General features: G+C 43.7%; 2 protein-coding genes across 2 annotated transcripts; both read right to left on the minus strand.

Annotated features, from left to right (window-relative positions):
* Positions 1 to 1,483: 1,483 nt before the first annotated feature.
* On the minus strand, positions 1,484 to 9,299 carry LOC308306784 (stomatin-like; the record flags this gene model as incomplete). Its single annotated transcript, XM_080751826.1, has 7 exons — positions 1,484 to 1,675; positions 2,354 to 2,488; positions 3,261 to 3,464; positions 4,897 to 4,979; positions 5,591 to 5,663; positions 8,139 to 8,254; positions 9,215 to 9,299. 7 exons carry the CDS (start codon positions 9,297 to 9,299, stop codon positions 1,484 to 1,486), a joined length of 888 nt encoding a protein of 295 aa, XP_080607952.1.
* A 3,242-nt stretch (positions 9,300 to 12,541) lies between these two features.
* Positions 12,542 to 13,519, minus strand: LOC308306785 (olfactory receptor 1496-like; the record flags this gene model as incomplete). Its single annotated transcript, XM_080751827.1, has 1 exon — positions 12,542 to 13,519. The coding sequence occupies one exon, from the start codon at positions 13,517 to 13,519 to the stop codon at positions 12,542 to 12,544; it is 978 nt and encodes a 325-aa protein (XP_080607953.1).
* Between the last annotated feature and the right edge of the window lie 5,001 nt (positions 13,520 to 18,520).

Consider the following 18,520-nt stretch of genomic DNA (forward strand, 5'->3'; position numbering starts at 1 on the left):
TTGAAATGAAAAGGTTTGAACATTTTAGAACCACTGGTCTTATCTAGGCCCTATTTATTGACCCTGCATCGGTGTGTCTGCAGGGGACTGATGTAAGAGTAAAGGCAAAATACAAAAAGAGGGAGACATGACAAACAGGCTGGATATACGGCACACATTTATGTACAACATTGAAAATACATTCACACAAACACATAAACAGTACGGCCCACACACACACACACACACACACACACACACACACACACACACACACACACAAGCTCTGAAATGCTTTCACAAATCATTTTCATATCGTTTTTGGCAATTGGCTTTTCATAACCTGTGACCCGTAAGGAGCAGGCACGTGTAGGCCTACAGTGCACAGGGCAGGGCTTGAGACCCTGTCCTTTTTACCTGTCTGTAAAATAACTGCCCTCTTCAGACCATGAATGCAGCATTTACTATGGTGAAAGAAAGGCAAATACCTCTCCATTACTGTACCCTGAAGGTAGCATTCAAATCAAGAGAATTGCCTTTTCCAAACTCTCATGAACTTAAGCGCAGCATTTTATGAATTGCCCTCAGAGTAGATCGATTGATTGATACTTCGTTGAGCCGATCTACAAGCTCGCAACGCATTGCACCGCGTCAAAAGTGCCCTTTTACAGATTTCAGCCCTAAGGCTACAATTTACAGTGTAGGCACTTAATCCAAAGTGATTTGCAGTAAGTGAGGACAGCAAAAGGTAATGCATCAAATGCATAAAAACTAGGACACTGGTTCTCAAACTTCTTTTAATTTCAAGGATGCCCATACCGTAACTCTTGGAGAGAGTACAGATGGAACCAAACGTACTCTGTACTGTACCTCTCTCAAGAGTTACAGACCTTTTAAAAGGTCAATTTGGAACCCCTCAAAGAAACTCTGAGGGTCCCTGCCCCCCCACTTTGAGAACCACTGATCTAGGATCATAGGTAAACCAAGAACCTATCAGCGTTGTGAGCTTCTTGTAGATCTGCTGTTTTAGTTCGGGTCCCTGGCAAACGTCTAATCTCTCTTTTGGGTCACAAGAACGGTATTGAGCCCCTATACCAGTGGTTCTCAAACAGATGGGGTCCCCAAATTATTTTGTGGGGTCCCCAGATGATTAATTAGCTTAATGTAAAGAAAATGTATCACTCAACGGTAAACAAACCAACATACCGTAAGTGTATACACATTTATAAAGTGACAATTTAAGGATTTTCAAGACCATTTTAATACCAAACTGGCCAAACTGTCAAATACAGTATTAAGTAAGCAAAAGGCAAACATTGTGAAGCATGTAGATCTGATTATTTATCTGTGGAACCGAGTCACATTAAATGTAATACCTACAATTCCAAGTGCTTGTCAGGGTGGTGGTCCCCAGTTCATATATGTTTATTTTGGGGGTCACGGCCTAAAAAGGTTTGAGAACCCCTGCCCTATGCCCCACTAACAACCTCTGCGTGGTCCCTGGCTAGTAGGAGCGTTGGAGGACGAGGGCCTCCAGCAGGTCTACGGGCCAGGGGAAGACCACGGTGTTGGAGTGGTCCGAGACGGTGGAGGACAGCGTCTGCAGGTAGCGCAGCTGCAGAGCCACGGGAGACATGCTCAACGCTGCCTCCTTCAGGGCCCGGGACGCCTTCACCTCTCCCTCCGCAGCTATCACCTAGAAGACACACAGACACTGTGAGAGAAAGATTATGTCTAGAGTCTAGACAAAGCCTAGATTAACCTTTGAACGTAATCAGACGAGGCATGACCTGCCTACGCATTTGAGCTGAATTCACCCTTTGTCAAGTCCCGCCCGTTGTCCTGCCCCTCTTCACACCCATTGGTTGCTGTGTCTTGGTGGGACATTTGGTGGGACACTCCATCCACTACCATTTTAATTCAGTTGCTTCATATTGTTATTCTGTGTATTCAATTCTCATTTCAAACTTGGTTTCAGTAAAATGGAGCTGCTCAGTGGCAGTATAGTGACTCAGCATGTTTTTAAATGTTTTTATTTCTCCAAAAATTATGTTTTAGCAAATTCAACATAAAAAAGGTGGAACCAGGGTTAGGGTTTGGGTTAGGGTTAGAGCCTCCTGGTTGGTCAGTCAGGGACCAACCAGAAGGCTAACAAAGGGTGAATTGTTTTGGTGTGTGTGTGTGTGTGTGTGTGTGTGTGTGTGTGTGTGTGCTGTGTGTGTGTGTGTGTGTGTGTGTGTGTGTGTGTGTGTGTGTGTGTGTGTGTGTGTGTGTGTGCTGTGTGTGTGTGTGTGTGTGTGTGTGTGTGTGTGTGTGTGTGTGTGTGTGTGTGTGTGTGTGTGTGTGTGTGTGTGCGTGCACATGTGGCATGTACCTTAGCTCTAGCCTGCCGGACAGCCTCGGCCTCTAAGGCCATGCAACGCTGCAGGCTGATTGGAAGGCTCACGTCTTTAAGCTCCACCCTCTCCACCTGTAAGCCCCACCCCCTGGCGGTGGCATACAGAATATCCTGTGTGGGGCAAAATGAGAACCAAGGAATTAACCATATACACATCCAGTGGTCCTCGTTGACTAGAACACACATACAGTATACGGTACATGTAATGCAGTGGTTCTCAAACGTTTCAGGCCTTGACCCCCCCAAAATAATCATATTTGAACTGGGGACCCCCCACCCTGACAAGCACTTGGAGTTGGAATTGTAGGAGTTGAAGCATTATACTGTATTTAGCTTGGCTCCACAGATACCGTACATATTGCGAAATACAAGATCTACAAGCTCACAAATAGCTGATCTACAGATCTACAAGCTCACAAATAGCCGAGGCTGTGAGCTTGTAGATCGGCTTCACATTTTTTTCGTAGATAATATTTTACAATTTGGACAATGTTTGACCATTTTTTATAGTAGAGTTTGTTGATGGCTTTTGACGCAGTAATTGTCTTTTTCGAGAATTATTAAAAAAGGTGTTAAAATTCTTTAAATTGTCACTTGAAATGTGCAGATACCCTGTATACACTACTGTTGGTCTGTGTACTGTTGAGTGAGAAGTTGTATTATCATTCATAACAGTGGGAATTATGATGTTTCTTACAATTGAAGAGGACCGCTCTATTAAAAAAAAATCATGAAACATCAAAACACATCAAACAATTAAAACAAAAAAGGTTTCTATTTCTTCTGGTAAAGCTTGTATGCTCATCATCATCAATCATTTGGGGACCCCAAATGACTGAATGAACCCCCCCAACGTGATGTAATGAATTCCGCTATCACTCACTTCCATGCTCTGTGCGACCTCCTTCCTCCGGGTCAGTACGTCTCCCAGGGAGTACATGCCCAGCGTGGTCCTCAGGGTGGTCTCTGCCAGGGTGTGGGTGGCCTGGTGGCCGTCGGCCAGCCGCGTCACCCACAGGGCGGGGTCCCACACCCGGTAGAACATGACGGCGTCCACGCTCAGCGGCACCAGGTCTGCAGTCAGCACCTATATACCGTAGGCAGAGAGATGGAAATAATCATAACTTTAATAACTATAAGCTTTGCATGTACTAAAGCCAGTAGCCTAGTTCTCAAACAAGTTTGTGCCAAGGAGCCCCATATCTATATGTATTTAGCCACGGACCCCCATCTGAAAAGGTCTTGCCAGGGACACCCCAGAGGAGGAGATTTGTGTTCAAAAAAGAAAATCACACTTTCAAGATTTTTCCAAAAGGTTACAAAAATAGCACTTGCATGTACAAGCTGAAGTGAGCATCTAGATTTGCTATTTTGGAATATCCAGCGTATAAATTGATAAAGTGACAGAAATTACTGTGATGCTGTATTAACACATTTTGCTAAGTTCGGGGGTGAGTCCATTCATACTTTCTTAACGGCTAGTGCCGAAGTCGCTTCGCTTGTACATATTGGAGGTCCATGGCATGACCTCCAACGTTTGTGGCCGATACATGAGCGTTGCAGGGCGGATACATATCTGACTGGCCCTCGCACTGCACGCTGAATGACTGGAGGTCCAGTGAGTAGCAGCTCCAGCAGGCAGCAGCACCAGTGACGGGGTCTCTGATCTCTCTCTCTCACAAACGCTCGAGCACTGTCGAAAACATTTAATCTACAAGCTCACATTATAGACGTGCTGCCTCTCTTGCTGCACGCATGTCATCACACAGTCACAACTCGTCGTGGAAAACCTATCAACACGGAACACTAGCAAAGTTGTGTTTAAGCTCTTCTTTTCGCTTTAAAACGGTCAGCGACTAGCGAGACACGCAGCAAAGCTGTGTGTGTGTGTGTGTGTGTATGTGTGTGTGTGTGTGTGTATGTCTGTGTGTGTGTGTGTGTGTGTGTGTGTGTGTGTGTGTGTGTGTGTGTGTGTGTGTGTGTGTGTGTGTGTGTGTGTGTGTGTGTGTGTGTGTGTGTGTGACGCGCGCGCGCGCCTCCCAGTCTCCAGCTAGAGCGAGAACCAGCTGACAATGTATCCGCTCTGCGACGCTCAATACACGGCCACACAAGCATTTGGAAGTCGGCGTGTCTCCCTCCCAAATTACCGCTGTTTCCTTGGATTCACATCCGAGAATATGAACTTGAAGCCGGGCTGAATGAATGAGAAGACACCGCTGAGTACCGAAATTAAGTCGGGAGGTCACAACATTTCGGCAGCACCGTAGAGCCGAGTTTAGTCGGTTGACGCCCCCCCCCCGAACCAGGGGATGCGAACCATATTTGGGTTCGCCTAGTGCGAACCGAAATTAGTTAGGCTTCTTATTAGAGTGTGAATCCACCCTTAAGGTTATCTTTAGGTGGTAGGTCCTCCCGTCCTCCCGTGGAGGACGTGTCCTAGGACGAGGACGCTCTCGGAGCTCCCCCTCCCTCGACTTTTCAACTTGGGAGTTGGTTTGCTTTCTTGTCATCCTACTGACCTCTTGTGGTGACGTGGTGAAGGAAATGGTTCTCAGATCCACTATCTGGATGACGTCCAGCCATGGGATGACCCAGAACAGACCTGCAATTGATTGATTGATTGAAGACTTTATTAGAAGTTTGCATAGGAAAAGGTACAGTTTCATGACGGTACAGTTCACTGGTACAAGGTCTACTAAAAGGAGATCCATGAAAAGACTAAGCTTATTTCCACTGGAAACCATTGAAGTATCTCATATAAAAAGAGACCATCATATAAAAAGAGACCATCCCAGTTGAAACAAACACACACACACACACACACACACACACACACACACACGCGCGCGCGCGCGCACGCACGCACGCACGCACGCACGCACACACACACACACACACACACACACACACACACGTGCACGCACGCACGCACACACACACACACACACACACACACACACGCACACAGTGGTTCTGGACCGTATAAGTGTCGAACTTTCCATCAGGTGTGTCATTGGCGCATGGCAGGCATAAAACGCTTCATTTACTTCTTAAAGACTAACATAAATTAGCAACTCAAATAGCACAAACCGACCCATACAGCCACATTTGGGTGCATTTGTATCCCCACTAACAAATATAAGTGCTGACGCACACAATAGAACTGAGTTATTTTTACAGGAAATGAAACATAACTTATACCGGTACCAGTACCTGGTCCTTTGGCGCGTCCTTCAAGGATCCGACCCAGGCGGAAGATAACAGCCCTCTCATACTCCTGCACCACCTGATGAAGACATTACACACTCCCAGAGTGAGTTTGAAAACATGACCGACGTAAAAAAGAAACTCCCATACCGTCTGGGAGAAATACAACAATGTGCGAACACAGCAGCAAGATTTGTGAACGGTTCAGCCAGCGGAATATAATCACCCTAAGGCAGGGGTTTTCAAAGTGGGTGACGGGGCACCCTGGGGTGCCGCGACGGCAGTCCAGGGGTGCCGCGAGATCATTTGATAATATTTGGAATTTATTTGGACACTTGAAAAAATATTTAGTATCATTTTAAACTTGAAGTACAAAGTCATTTTCAGTCAGTTCTAACCAAAATGGCTATTATCTCAATGTTTTCCTCGCAACATAATCACTAAAATATCGTCACTGTCAGGCAGAAACATCGTATCTCCAAGTTTCAAATGTGTACGTCTTTTGGTAAAGCAAAGCCCAGCTTCATCATACAAAACTAGTGAAAACAGCCGATCTACAAGCACACAACGCCTCGCATCGCGAGGCGTTGTGTGCTTGTAGATCTGCTCTTTTCACTAGTTTAGTACATTTTATAGATGATAAATACAAAACGAAGGTGCTGGGAGTGAAAATCATAATGTACAGTAGGGGTGCCTCGGATTAAAAAAAATATTTATGGGGTGCCTTGAGACAAAAGAGTTTGGGAACCCCTGCCCTAAGGACTACAAAGCTTTGAGTGTCCCTCGCTATCTGTACCGAGTAGACCTCTAGACCTGCTGCACATATAAACAGAGATGCTGCCTTTAAACACATTTAAAATCTGAGGATTTTCTTTGTATACTATTTAAATCGATTTGAGAAAAACAAATGCTGCTATTTGTCCCAAACCAACTGCAAAGGATTGCTGCTATTTGTTTCAAAACGCTTTATACCCTGTATCAGGAACGTGCTGGCCATTGGGAAAAGCGGGACAACTCCCGGACGGCCAGTTCATTCCCGGCCGTTCCAGGCCGGCCATTAGGAAATAAATACAAACTAGAAGCAGTGCTCTTCCGAGCACAGGTCTCCACCAGGCTGTGCGTCCTGGTGGTGCTACTGTATAATAGGCCAATGTAAAAAGGGTGGCATATGTTCTTCACCTTAGATCTTTCATGGCAATCGGACGCTGCATGCATGATTTCAAGCATTGTGTTCCAAAAATGTGTTTTGCTAAAGTCTACCTGCTGGTGGCGCTATAACAGGACAATGTTAAAAAGGTAGCATTTGTTCCTTGACCTAGTGGGAATATGTGTGGCAAATGTCACGGTAATCGCAAGCTGCGTTGATGATTTGAGGCATTTTGTTCAAAAACGGAGCAATCCTGCAAACTTTGGAAGCTAATATTAGCCAATCAGGATGGAATGTGAAATATCAGACGGATCGGACTTGATCACATGACTATAGAGATACTGTGTACCGATTTGCATGATTTTTGGATAAAATCTCAAGGAGTAATATCCAAAAATGTGTTTTACATAAGTCGGCCCAAAGGTGGCGCTATAAAAGGCTGATGTGAAAAATGCAGGGCAAAGGTTTATCCTTAGCCTCTAGGGAGTGCGCTTACAAAGTTTGAAACTGATCGGTGGAGTTATAGGTAAAACCACAAATCGGCCTGTTATAGCGCCACCATGAGGCTGATTAAAAAAAATTAAGTGGCATTTCTTCCTCGGCCTAGTGGGAACGTGTGTGCGCGATTTCATGATAATTGCACTTTGCGTTTGTGATTTGAGGCATTTTGTTCAAAACGGCTCAATCCCACAAACTTTGGAAGCCAATCTTAGCCAATCAGGATGGAATATGCAAAATCGGACAGATCCGTGTCGATCACATGACTGTCGAGATATTGCCTACCGATTTGTAGGATTTTTGGACAAAATCTGTAAGAGTAGTGCACAGAAATGTGTTTAGCAAACATCGGCCACTAGTTGGCGCTAGAAAAGGCCCATTTGAAAAATTTAGGGCAGAGGTTCTAGATTGGCATCCAGGGAATGTGTGTGCTCACTTTGGCAGCGACCGGGCCAACGGCGACTGAGATTTGGCGCTCACAAACTGCGAGGACGCACGGACGCACGCACGGACGGACGCACGGACGGACACACGGACGGAGGGGAAAACATACTCTCCCTCAGCCTTCGGCTGGTGGAGACAATAAAATGTCGGCCTTCGTTCCATTTTGGGGGCTGGGCGGCCAACAAAGTAAATTGTCACTGTCGGGCAGAAACCTTGTATCTTCAGGTTTCAAATTTGTACATTTTTTCGCAAAGCAAAGCCCTGCTTCATCATACAAGGCCGTTGCACAAAAAACAGCAGATCTACAAGCACACAATGCCTCGCACCGCGAGGCGTTGTATGCTTGTAGATCGGCTGTTTTCACTAGTCGGCTGTTTTCACTAGTTTAAATCATTTTTAATCATGACTAAAGCTAATTAAACGAAAATGACTTTTGATTTCTCCCCACATGAATAAGTGTCCCACCTTGACACAGTCCCAGACAGTGAAGGGGAAGGTAACAACGATGAAGAGGATAGAGAACATGGTCAAAATGGTCACCAACACGTCTGCTGCACGCTGGCTGTGTCCTTTCCTTTCATCTGTTGAAAACAAAGTGGATTTACAACTAAGTGATGAAAGCGGCCACATTAATAACGCGCTTAGGCTAGCATTACGGATGAATGAAAAATCTATTTAATTCAATTAAATTCAAAGGAGCTTTATGTTGGCATGAGAAAACATATGTTTACATTGCCAAAGCAAGTGTCAAAATATATTCAAAAACAGTAGAAAATTTAGAACATATAGGCATATAGTTGGAGGGGGTACAGCATTGTGTACTGTAACCATTGGTTCTCAAAGTGAGGTTCCGGCCGTCCGGGGACCCCGAGGGGTCCTGCAGGGAGTTCCAGGGGGTCCCCACTCCCCAGCTAAATTATAGGTAGGAACCAAATGGACCCTTATGGGTATGTAACTCCTTGCAATATAAAAATGGACGTCTCAGAGATAGAATACCATTAAATGGGGGTCCGTAGCCTAATCTAAAGCATGTCAAATTGCATGGGGGTCTTTAAAATGGTTAGGAATCACTGCTAGAGCCGTACAAATCTTCTCTTATATGCAGGGGGGGGGGGGTCCCTGGTATATCTTTTCAAATGGGGATCTGGGGCTAATAAGTGTCCATTTGGGGGTCCTTGACATGAAAAGGTTTGAGAACCACTGGTGTCGTTGTATACTATATCAGTGACAGTGCTTCTCAAACGTTTTCATGTCAAGGAGTCAGGACCCCCGCGTCGCCCGCATGTTTTACAGCTATAGCAGTGATTCTCTGATATGTACCAGTGATTCTCAAACCGTAACTGTACCCTTTCCTATGCAAACTTCTAATAAAGTCTTCAATCAAACGTGTAGGCCTATATAACGTATTCACGTGTATACACACTCGTTAGCCTATTATTGGGCGGCTATAAAGCTTTTTTGAAACAAATACTAGCAAAAGATTGCTCTCGCTTTGAGACAAAAATCACTGAGTCACTAGCGTTGACCAGAAATAGCTCTACCCTTAAGGATGGATCCTCCTCCGTCATTCCATTCGTCAGCATCATCGCCATGTCGAACTCGATTGCTGCGTGTCATCACATTCATCTTGGAGGACGATTAAATTGTTATCATCATAATTATGACACCATGCACACCGCACAACAACAGAGACTTTCGTGGATCCAACAACCCTAGCCTAATCTCACCCTGATAATCCACACTGCCACTGCTTCCGCGTCATGTTGCCTAGCAACGGCGTCTCATTTACGACCACGTGTTGTTTGTTGTTTGTTTCTTCACAGAAGAGACAAGCGTTGCTGTACGCCTGTCTCAATCTGAAATGGAATGACTAGCTAACCTTGATTGACACTGCACAAAACCAGATTCATTCATTCATCCCTTCTACTCCCAATGTAAGCCATCCAAAATTAATGTAAATTCAGTTATGAATGAAATATGGAATAGTACCTTTGTATTTGGTTTGGACGACAATGTGAAATTAAAGTTTGCTACCAACTAGATGTTAGGTCAAACAACATTACATGCTAGCATTATTGGTTGCATAGACCTGAACATTTTGTGGCATTTTGATGTTTCATGTCAAGGATTTTTTCCTCCAAATTAATCATGTATTTGGTCGCAGACCAAATGGCCCATGCGAGATTTGTCATAAAAAAGTTTTAAAATATTTTTGAAATAGCCAAAACAAACTCACAATGTGTTGCAAGCTTGTATATTGGCTATTTTCAAATTGCCTGGCCCTATACCTATAGCCTATTAAAGTGGTTGATTTTTATGCTATATTAACATACGTAGGCTATATTGCTGGGGACCCCCTGGAACCCTCTCAAAAGGACCCCTGGTGAGTCCCTGCCACTTTGGGAACCACTGCTTGACATACCGGTAGGCTAAACATCTAATCTGCAGCCATTTCATATACCTAGCTACAGACTATGCAGCTAGACGATATGCATTGAAATGACCTTCTAAACTGTATGACTATGTCATACAGTTTCTATGACTGTCTCCGAAAGTCCGAATTATACACTCCGGTTTATATGAAACATTAACTTTAATGTCATCCATAGGGCCTATAGCCTACTACTTATAATAGCCTACTACTTATAGGCTACGCAGTTCAAGCAAGTAAAGTGAGAAGCATCACGCCTTTTCTTTTTTCTTTTCTTTTTTTTCTTTTTTTTTTAGCTTATTACTGAAAAAAATATTCTTTTGTCTTCACATTTTAATATTTTCGATTAATTCCCCCTGGCTATGATTTTTGTTGTATTTATTGATGTATTGATAACTTGTCGTTTGTGTTTGTATTGTAGGCTATAGGCCTACTAGGAGCGACCGGGAGAGCCGGGGCGGTACCTATTCGTCCGCCTCGGCGCCGTGCAGACCCCACCCCTCATTTCTCACATGGCCCTCTTCTAGCGCCACCATCAGGCCGATTCTTGCAAAGCCACTTACGGTCGCTTATCTCCCGATTAGGGAGTCTTACTGGTATTTAAAAAAAGTCGAGCATATGTGCCTTTTCAATTTTCTCATGTCTGTAGCCTAAGTGCAGTGACGTGGGGCAAATAAATACTCATTCAAACTTGTTGCTAGAACAATAGGATGAAATAATCTAAATATCCAACTGTAGGCTACACCAATACTTTTAGGCCTATGCAGTGTGGGTGGACACCCCGACGGGTTCTTGAAATCTCAGGTCATCATGGAAGGTTCTGAGTTCACGCTTCGTAATTGAAAAGCCAAAAACATGGGGCACCTCACCACAATCTACATGCTGTAATGTGCACACAGAGGACCACACTAAGTCATATTGAGTGGAAACAATAACCCAAGATTGATTAAAAGAGTATTAAGCCATAGCCGTGAGTGATCAGGAGGAGATCAAATTAAATGGTGGAAGGAGCCAGTGATTGACCACCCATGCAGTTACCAATAATGACCACTGGGTGTCATCATTTACCTTACTGTAATGGCTGTCTCCATTGATATTTGCTGAGCCACCTGATATTGCCCATATAAAATAGGGAAAAACAGGGATAGTTAAGGAAGTCAAATTATTATATCCTTTGCAAAATAATAGTGTAGACCTATCATGTCTTAACTTTTCTTTTTTGTCAGTTGCAATTAGTAAGCCTTTAGGGTCACCATCTTTACAATGAAGAAAGAAGAAAGAAAACGAAAAGAAAAGACACAATGCTGTCATTAGACATACCTGCACCTGAGCTTCCCCAACACTGCACATACAAGGTCTTTTTAGTACGAGGTTTTCTTAGTGACACTTGAGTTGAGACTAGAGAGCGATGTAAAGGCGGGGCTGCTCTCTCTCTCTCTCTCTCTCTCTCTCTCTCTCTCTCTCTCTCTCTCGCTCTCTCTCTCACACACACACACACACATACACACATACACTCACACAGCACACACAGAGCCGCACAGACACTCACTCACGGCAAGTGGGGGGAGGAGAGGAGAGAATACAGTACAGGAGAGGGGGGAGGAGAGGAGAGGAGAGGAGAGAAGGAGGTATAAGGAGGAGAGGAGAGGAGAGGAGGGGAGGATGCGGAGGGAGAGGAGAAGAGGTGAGACTGAGGAGGGAGAGGAGAGGAGGATGAGGAGAGGAGAGGAGGAGAGGAGAGGAGAGGAGAGGAGAGGAGAGGAGAGGAGAGGAGAGGAGAGGAGAGGAGAGGAGAGGAGAGGAGGATGAGTAGGGAGAGGAGAGAAGGAGGAGAGGAGAGGAGAGGAGATCACAGGTCACACAGGCTAATGGCCAAAGTCAAATAAAATACGTAAATGTTTAATAACTCTTAAAACATACTCATGATTACCATAGAAGCACACTATAGAATTCCATTTAACAACAAGCTAGGTCTACATCACTGCTATGATAAATGTTTAAAAAAAGAACATAGTATATATATACACACACTGTATATATATTTGTGATCTGGATAATAAACAAAACCCCAAAACAATAAAAAATATTCCAGTCTCAGGATATAGATTTCAAAGCGAAGCAAATAATAGAAAAAACAAGAAAAACCAGGTGCTCTCAGGAGGTAAAAGAGGTTACTATAGTAAAAAGAGTAGATGGTGCTCACGGATTAAACGTTGATCAAGACATGAAAAGAACAGAGGCAATCCGGCTTCCAGGCACCCTCTGCCTCTGTTTTTCTCAAAGTTAATAATAGATTAATGTCCACAGCCACATACAACATAAATAGGTTATCTCCTTATGTTATTATCATGTTATGACATGTGAAGTTATGTCATGTTATGTCATGTCAGCAATACAGCATTATACTGATAGCAAAACATGGTCTTCTTATTGTTATTTAAGTTATTACTGTGATTCTGGATAGTCTTTTACATTTTAGTAGCTTTCTCACAGCCTCCTTGGCCTCTTGTGTCTGCAGGACATATATGATTGGATTCAACATGGGAGGGAGGATGGCGGTCAAAGACAAATTGATCATCCTCGTGTTGTGATTGATCAGTCCTTTATAGTAAAGAGTACAGACAATTGGGAAGTAATGAATACCTACTAATAACAAGTGAGATGAGCAGGTTTTCATGGCTTTAGATCTATCCTGAGATGTAACTATTTTAGACAGAGCATAGCCAATACAGCCGTATGTAGCAAAGATGAAAAGCATGGGAAGCCAGAATAGCATAAATGGTATGAAATGACTCATGATACGGGGGATATACGTTCTGCTGCAAGCCACCCGCATTAATGTCCCATGACCAACAAAGAAGCCGTTTAGTATAACCAGGGAGGTACAAAAAACCATTCTGGTATCGAAGACAGTTAGTATAAGAGCATACATAATGATCACGATCCAGAAAGAGACAACCATTTCATACATAAACCTGTGGGTGACCATCCTATGGTAATGCAGGGGGAATAAGATAGCCACCAGTCTGTCATAGGAGAGAATAACCAGGTTAAAAGACTGCATGCCTGTAAAGGTGAGATTGAAAAAGAGGTTCGTTAAAGCATCATTGTAGGAGAGGTATCGGTTGTCAAAAAGGAAAGTGTCAATAATCTTTGGCACCATGGTAGTGCTACTAAACAGATCTGTCAATGCCAAGCTAAATACAGCAATATGTTTTGGAGTTTTAAGATTGTGATCTAAATAAATTACAGTCATCACTGTACAATTTCCCAACACCGTCACCATGTAAACAAAAAACAAGAAAACATAGTAATATTTCATATGGGCAATGCCAGTAAAGCCATCAAGTATGAAATATGTAGGACGAATAAAAGTGAGGTTTTTCCCAAGAGCAGAGTTCCATTTCGAGTCCATTGTAGAATTCCTAGTCCATTAAATTGTCTTTTGTGGAGCTGTTAATAAAAACATTAGTCCTCGTCTGTGAGTTCCTCTCCTACCTCTGAATTAGCCACCATCATGAACGGTTATATACCTTGAACAAGAGCACAGCCCCCAGTCTCTGATGGATTCACTGACGCAATCATCATGCTGTTTGATTGTTACATCCACCAGGCCAGAACAGGCAGGGGGTGGGGATTATGTTTTCGCCCCTGTCCATCCGACCATCCGTTTGTCTGCCTGTGAGCAGCTAAGCTCAGGCATCGCAGAACCTAATGGTAGCACTCTCCCAGTATAGGCCAAGGAATAGCCTCCACTGTAAAAAGAATAAATCATCAGCCACTCGGGCTGAACGCTAGCCTGCCCTGGATACCAGCCTGCTACCTTACGTTCAGTGGATTGGTTTTGTCACTTCGCTTCTCAGTTGTGTTAATTTTGTTAACGAAAATGATGACGAAATCTGTTTGTCAAAGCACATTTTTCAAAGGACCAAAAGTAGAAACCACACATGAATAAACAATGACAATTCCGTTGATAAATAAAGACAAAACAAAAATGTAGTTAACAAAATAAAGACTAGGCTAAAATCTGTCTTTAGGACACGGAAAAAGACAAGACGAAATATTTTATATTGTATTATTTTCTTCTCGAGTTTCCTGTAATTTGCATGTAGCCGGTGTTCCCGGATGCTGCATGCATTCTGACTTGCAGCCAACGGGCGCGCACGCACATACACACACTATGTAAGCTACTTAAAGCCCATCCAAGCCGCGGCCTCAAACTCAAAACCCTAATCCACAACATATACATCAAAACAGCCGACGCCTTCCTCACAGATACAATTGACGTAGGCAAAAGTCTTAACATCTATTTCACCTCTATGGCCATATCGCTGGTCAAACACATACCCGATCCATCTGGGCTGTATATATATATATACATCTGGGCTATATATACATCCATCTGGGCTGTATATATATATATATATATATATATATATATATATATATATATATATATATATATATATATATATCCTATCATGTAATTAGTAAAGGCCTTCATGGAGTATCCACAGACCAGTAAACCTACCAACTCCCCACTTGGCATACATACGGTACTGCTCAGAACTCTAGCAAGGACCTAAGCTACTTTCACCACCATGAATGTGCTTAGATATCGTACAGTTAATAAAACTCCATTATTCAGGCACATTTTAGCCAGCTTTTTTGGCTGCTATAGGACCCCACTCACTGTGCAGCCAGGGGTCAGGGGCCAGGGTCAACAAGCCAGAACATTCCAGAGACACACACACACACACACACACACACACACACACACACACACACACACACACACACACACACACGTCAACAACTGCGGCGCGAACGCGCGCACACGCGCACACACACACACACACACACACACACACACACACACACACACACACACACACACACACACACACACACACACACACACACACACACACACACACACACACACACGGTGCAGGGCTGGACTGTGGCCCCACACAGTGGTAGATGAGATAGATGGATGTATCCATCCATGTATAGATGGATGGGTGGGTGGATGGATGGATGGACGGACGGACGGACGGACGGACGGACGGAAGGACGGACGGACGGACGGACGGACGGACGGACAGACAGACAGACAACTGGGCAATAGGGGCATGTGGGCACTTGGAGAGGTGTGCACCCAGACAACTGGGCAATAGGGGCATGTGGGCACTTGGAGAGGTGGGCACCCAGACAACTGGGCACTAGGGGCATGTGAGCACTTGGAGAGGTGTGCACCCAGACAACTGGGCACTAGGGGCATGTGGGCACTTGGAGAGGTGGGCACCCAGACAACTGGGCAATAGGGGCATGTGGGCACTTGGAGAGGTGGGCACCTGGACAACTGGGCACAGGGGACATGTGGGCACTTGGAGAGGTGGGCACCTGGACAACTGGGGAATAGGGGCATGTGGGCACTTGGAGAGGTGGGCACCTGGACAACTGGGGAATAGGGACATGTGGGCACTTGGAGAGGTGGGCACCTGGACAACTGGGGAATAGGGGCATGTGGGCACTTGGAGAGGTGGGCACCTGGACAACTGGGCACTATGGACATGTGGGCACTTGTATATATTATTGATAGGACAGTGGACTTACACTTTCCCGCGACACGCTGTCAGGTTGGCATCGCGGCCTAGGGTGCCCGGATCACCAAGCCTGCAGCGAGGTGGGCCTTGAAAAGTATTTCTTATTAACCCATTAAAACCGGGAAAAGATCTGTGTCATCTTAGTTTTTTGAGTTGCCTATTAAAAATTAGCAGAGATATACAGTACATAGACAAGCGTCACTTCATGCCGCGGCCCACCCTTCGAGCTTGTACATCTGCTTTTTTTGAACAACAAAAAAGTGAACTACAGATTTAGAAGGCATTTGTAGAATTGGGTTAGGGGTACGCAACACACACACACACACACACACACACACACACACACACACACACACACACACACATGCTTGCGTTTCTTTTCATTGCTTACGGTGAATACTGTATTCTCCCTGCGTCACAGAAGCAAAACAGTTTTTTCCTTTTAACATATTTTCACTTTCAGAGTTAAATAATTTAAGTTGAAGTATTCAAGGTCTGTCAAACCTAGAGCCAACTGACCCCCAGGAGAGTTACCACGGCAGCACTTCAGTTGACACCTGCCCAAAGTAATGACACATGATGATATTGATATTAAATTATATTATTACATTCAAATGAGGTTTCAAAGGACACATGACATAAAGTTGTTCTCATGGACACTAAAGGTGACTATGGTCTAAATTTGCAAGTAAACTAACTAAAGATTGTTTTTCCCAATGCCAGCATGATGCGTTTTACTTTAAGTTTTGCATCATCATGTTGAAACTGTTATGCAAAGGCGACAAACAAGAGCTGTCATCAGAGAGCTAATTAACCCTGTAGCAAGAGAATGTTTACACATGGACTTTAGGCTCAAGGGACCGGTTTGGAACACAGTGAACTTAAGTACAATTATAAATTAACCCCTTAGCAAGCTAATTAAACCGTTATCAAGAGAATGTTTAGACATGGACTTTAGGCTCAAGGGACCAGTTTGGAACACAGTGAACTAAAGTACAATTGAACTATGAAGAAAGTATGGCACTTTTCTAAGCAGAAAAAGGAAAGATAAATACATAAATATATAAATAAATACATAATACATATATATGCCTTTATTGATAGGACAGTGAACTGAATTTGTTCAAATCAGAACTTTTGACATGCAGCAAAGGTCACCGGGAACTGGATTCAAATCCGCGACGCGCTGTCAGGCTGGCATTGCGGCATAGGGTGCCCAGACCACCAAGCCTGCAGCGTGGTGGGCCTTGAAATGTATTTCAACCCATTAAAACAATACAAGCGCCACTTCATGCTGCGGCCCGCGCTGCGAGCTTGTACATCTGCTTTTTTTGAACAACAAAAAAGTGAACTACAGATTTAGAAGGCATTTGTAGAATTGGGTTCAGATGTAATTTTCTAATAGCTCTAATTGTCTGTCTGTATGCTGTGGCTAAAATGGGGACTGCCCCATAGGTCGAACTCCTTTTGGGTCGAACAGCGTCGGCAGGTTAGATAATCACCCGCGAGCGTCGGCAGGTTAGATAATCACCTACGTCACGGTTACTGAGGTTAAGTTTAGGGTTAGGGTTAGAGTTAGGCATAGTTTTACCGAGGTTAGGATTAGGGTTTGGGTTAGAGTTTGGTGGTCGATCTAAAGGGTGTTCGACCTAATGACATGTTACCGCTAAAATGATACTGTTACCTACAATGGAGACCATAAGAGCGACATGGTCTGAGGCCTTCATTCACTGACACATACGGCCATGTCTGTGGGGATCCTCTATTAACATCAATGATCATTGAATTATCCTATTATCTCCCTGCATGGGTATATTAGACATGTTTAGATGTTCCCACAGGGACCTCTCTAATTCCTCCTTCTGTCCCTGGATGCAAATCCATGCATCTAGGCTTGTGCTATACTGTAACAATGCACGCACGCACACAGACACACACACAGACACACACACACACACACACACACACACACACACACACATGCGTGCATGTGTGCATTTGTGCATTCATGTTTGCATGTGTTTATGTTTCTTTTCATTGCTTACAGTGAATATTCTCCCTGTGTCACAGAAGCTAAACTGTTTGTTTCTTTTAACATATTTTCACTTTCAGAGTTAAATAATTTAAGTTAAAGTATTCAAGGTCTGTCAAACCTAGAGCCAACTGACCCCCAGGAGAGTTACCACGGCAGCACTTCAGTTGACACCTGCCCAAAGTAATGACACATGATGATATTGTTATTAAATGATATTATTACATTCAAATGAGGTTTCAAAGGACACATATGACATAAAGTTGTTCTTATGGACACTAAAGGTGACTATGGTCTGAATTAGAAGTAAACTAATTGAAAGATTGTTTTTCCTTGGCCAGCATGATGCGTTTTACTTTCTTAATAAGTGTTGCATCATCATGTTGAAACTGTTATGCAAAGGTGACAATTAAACAATAGCTGTCATCAGAGAGCTAATTAACCCGGTAGCAAGATCATGTTTACACATGGACTTTAGGCTCAAGGGACCGGTTTGGAACACAGTGAACTAAAGTACAATTATAAATTAACCCCTTAGCAAGCTAATTAACCCGTTAGCAAGAGAATGTTTAGACATGGACTTTAGGCTCAAGGGACCGGTATGGAACACAGTGCAATGAAGTACAATTGAACTATGAAGAAAGTATGACACTTTTCTAAGCAGAAAAAGGAAAGATAAATACATAAATATATAAATAAATACATAATACATATATGCCTTTATTGATAGGACAGTGAACTGAATTTGTTCAAATCAGAACTTTTGAGATGCAGC

Source organism: Nannobrachium achirus, assembly GCF_963921795.1.
Source record: "Nannobrachium achirus genome assembly, chromosome: 21".
NCBI classification, from domain to species: Eukaryota; Metazoa; Chordata; class Actinopteri; order Myctophiformes; family Myctophidae; genus Nannobrachium; species Nannobrachium achirus.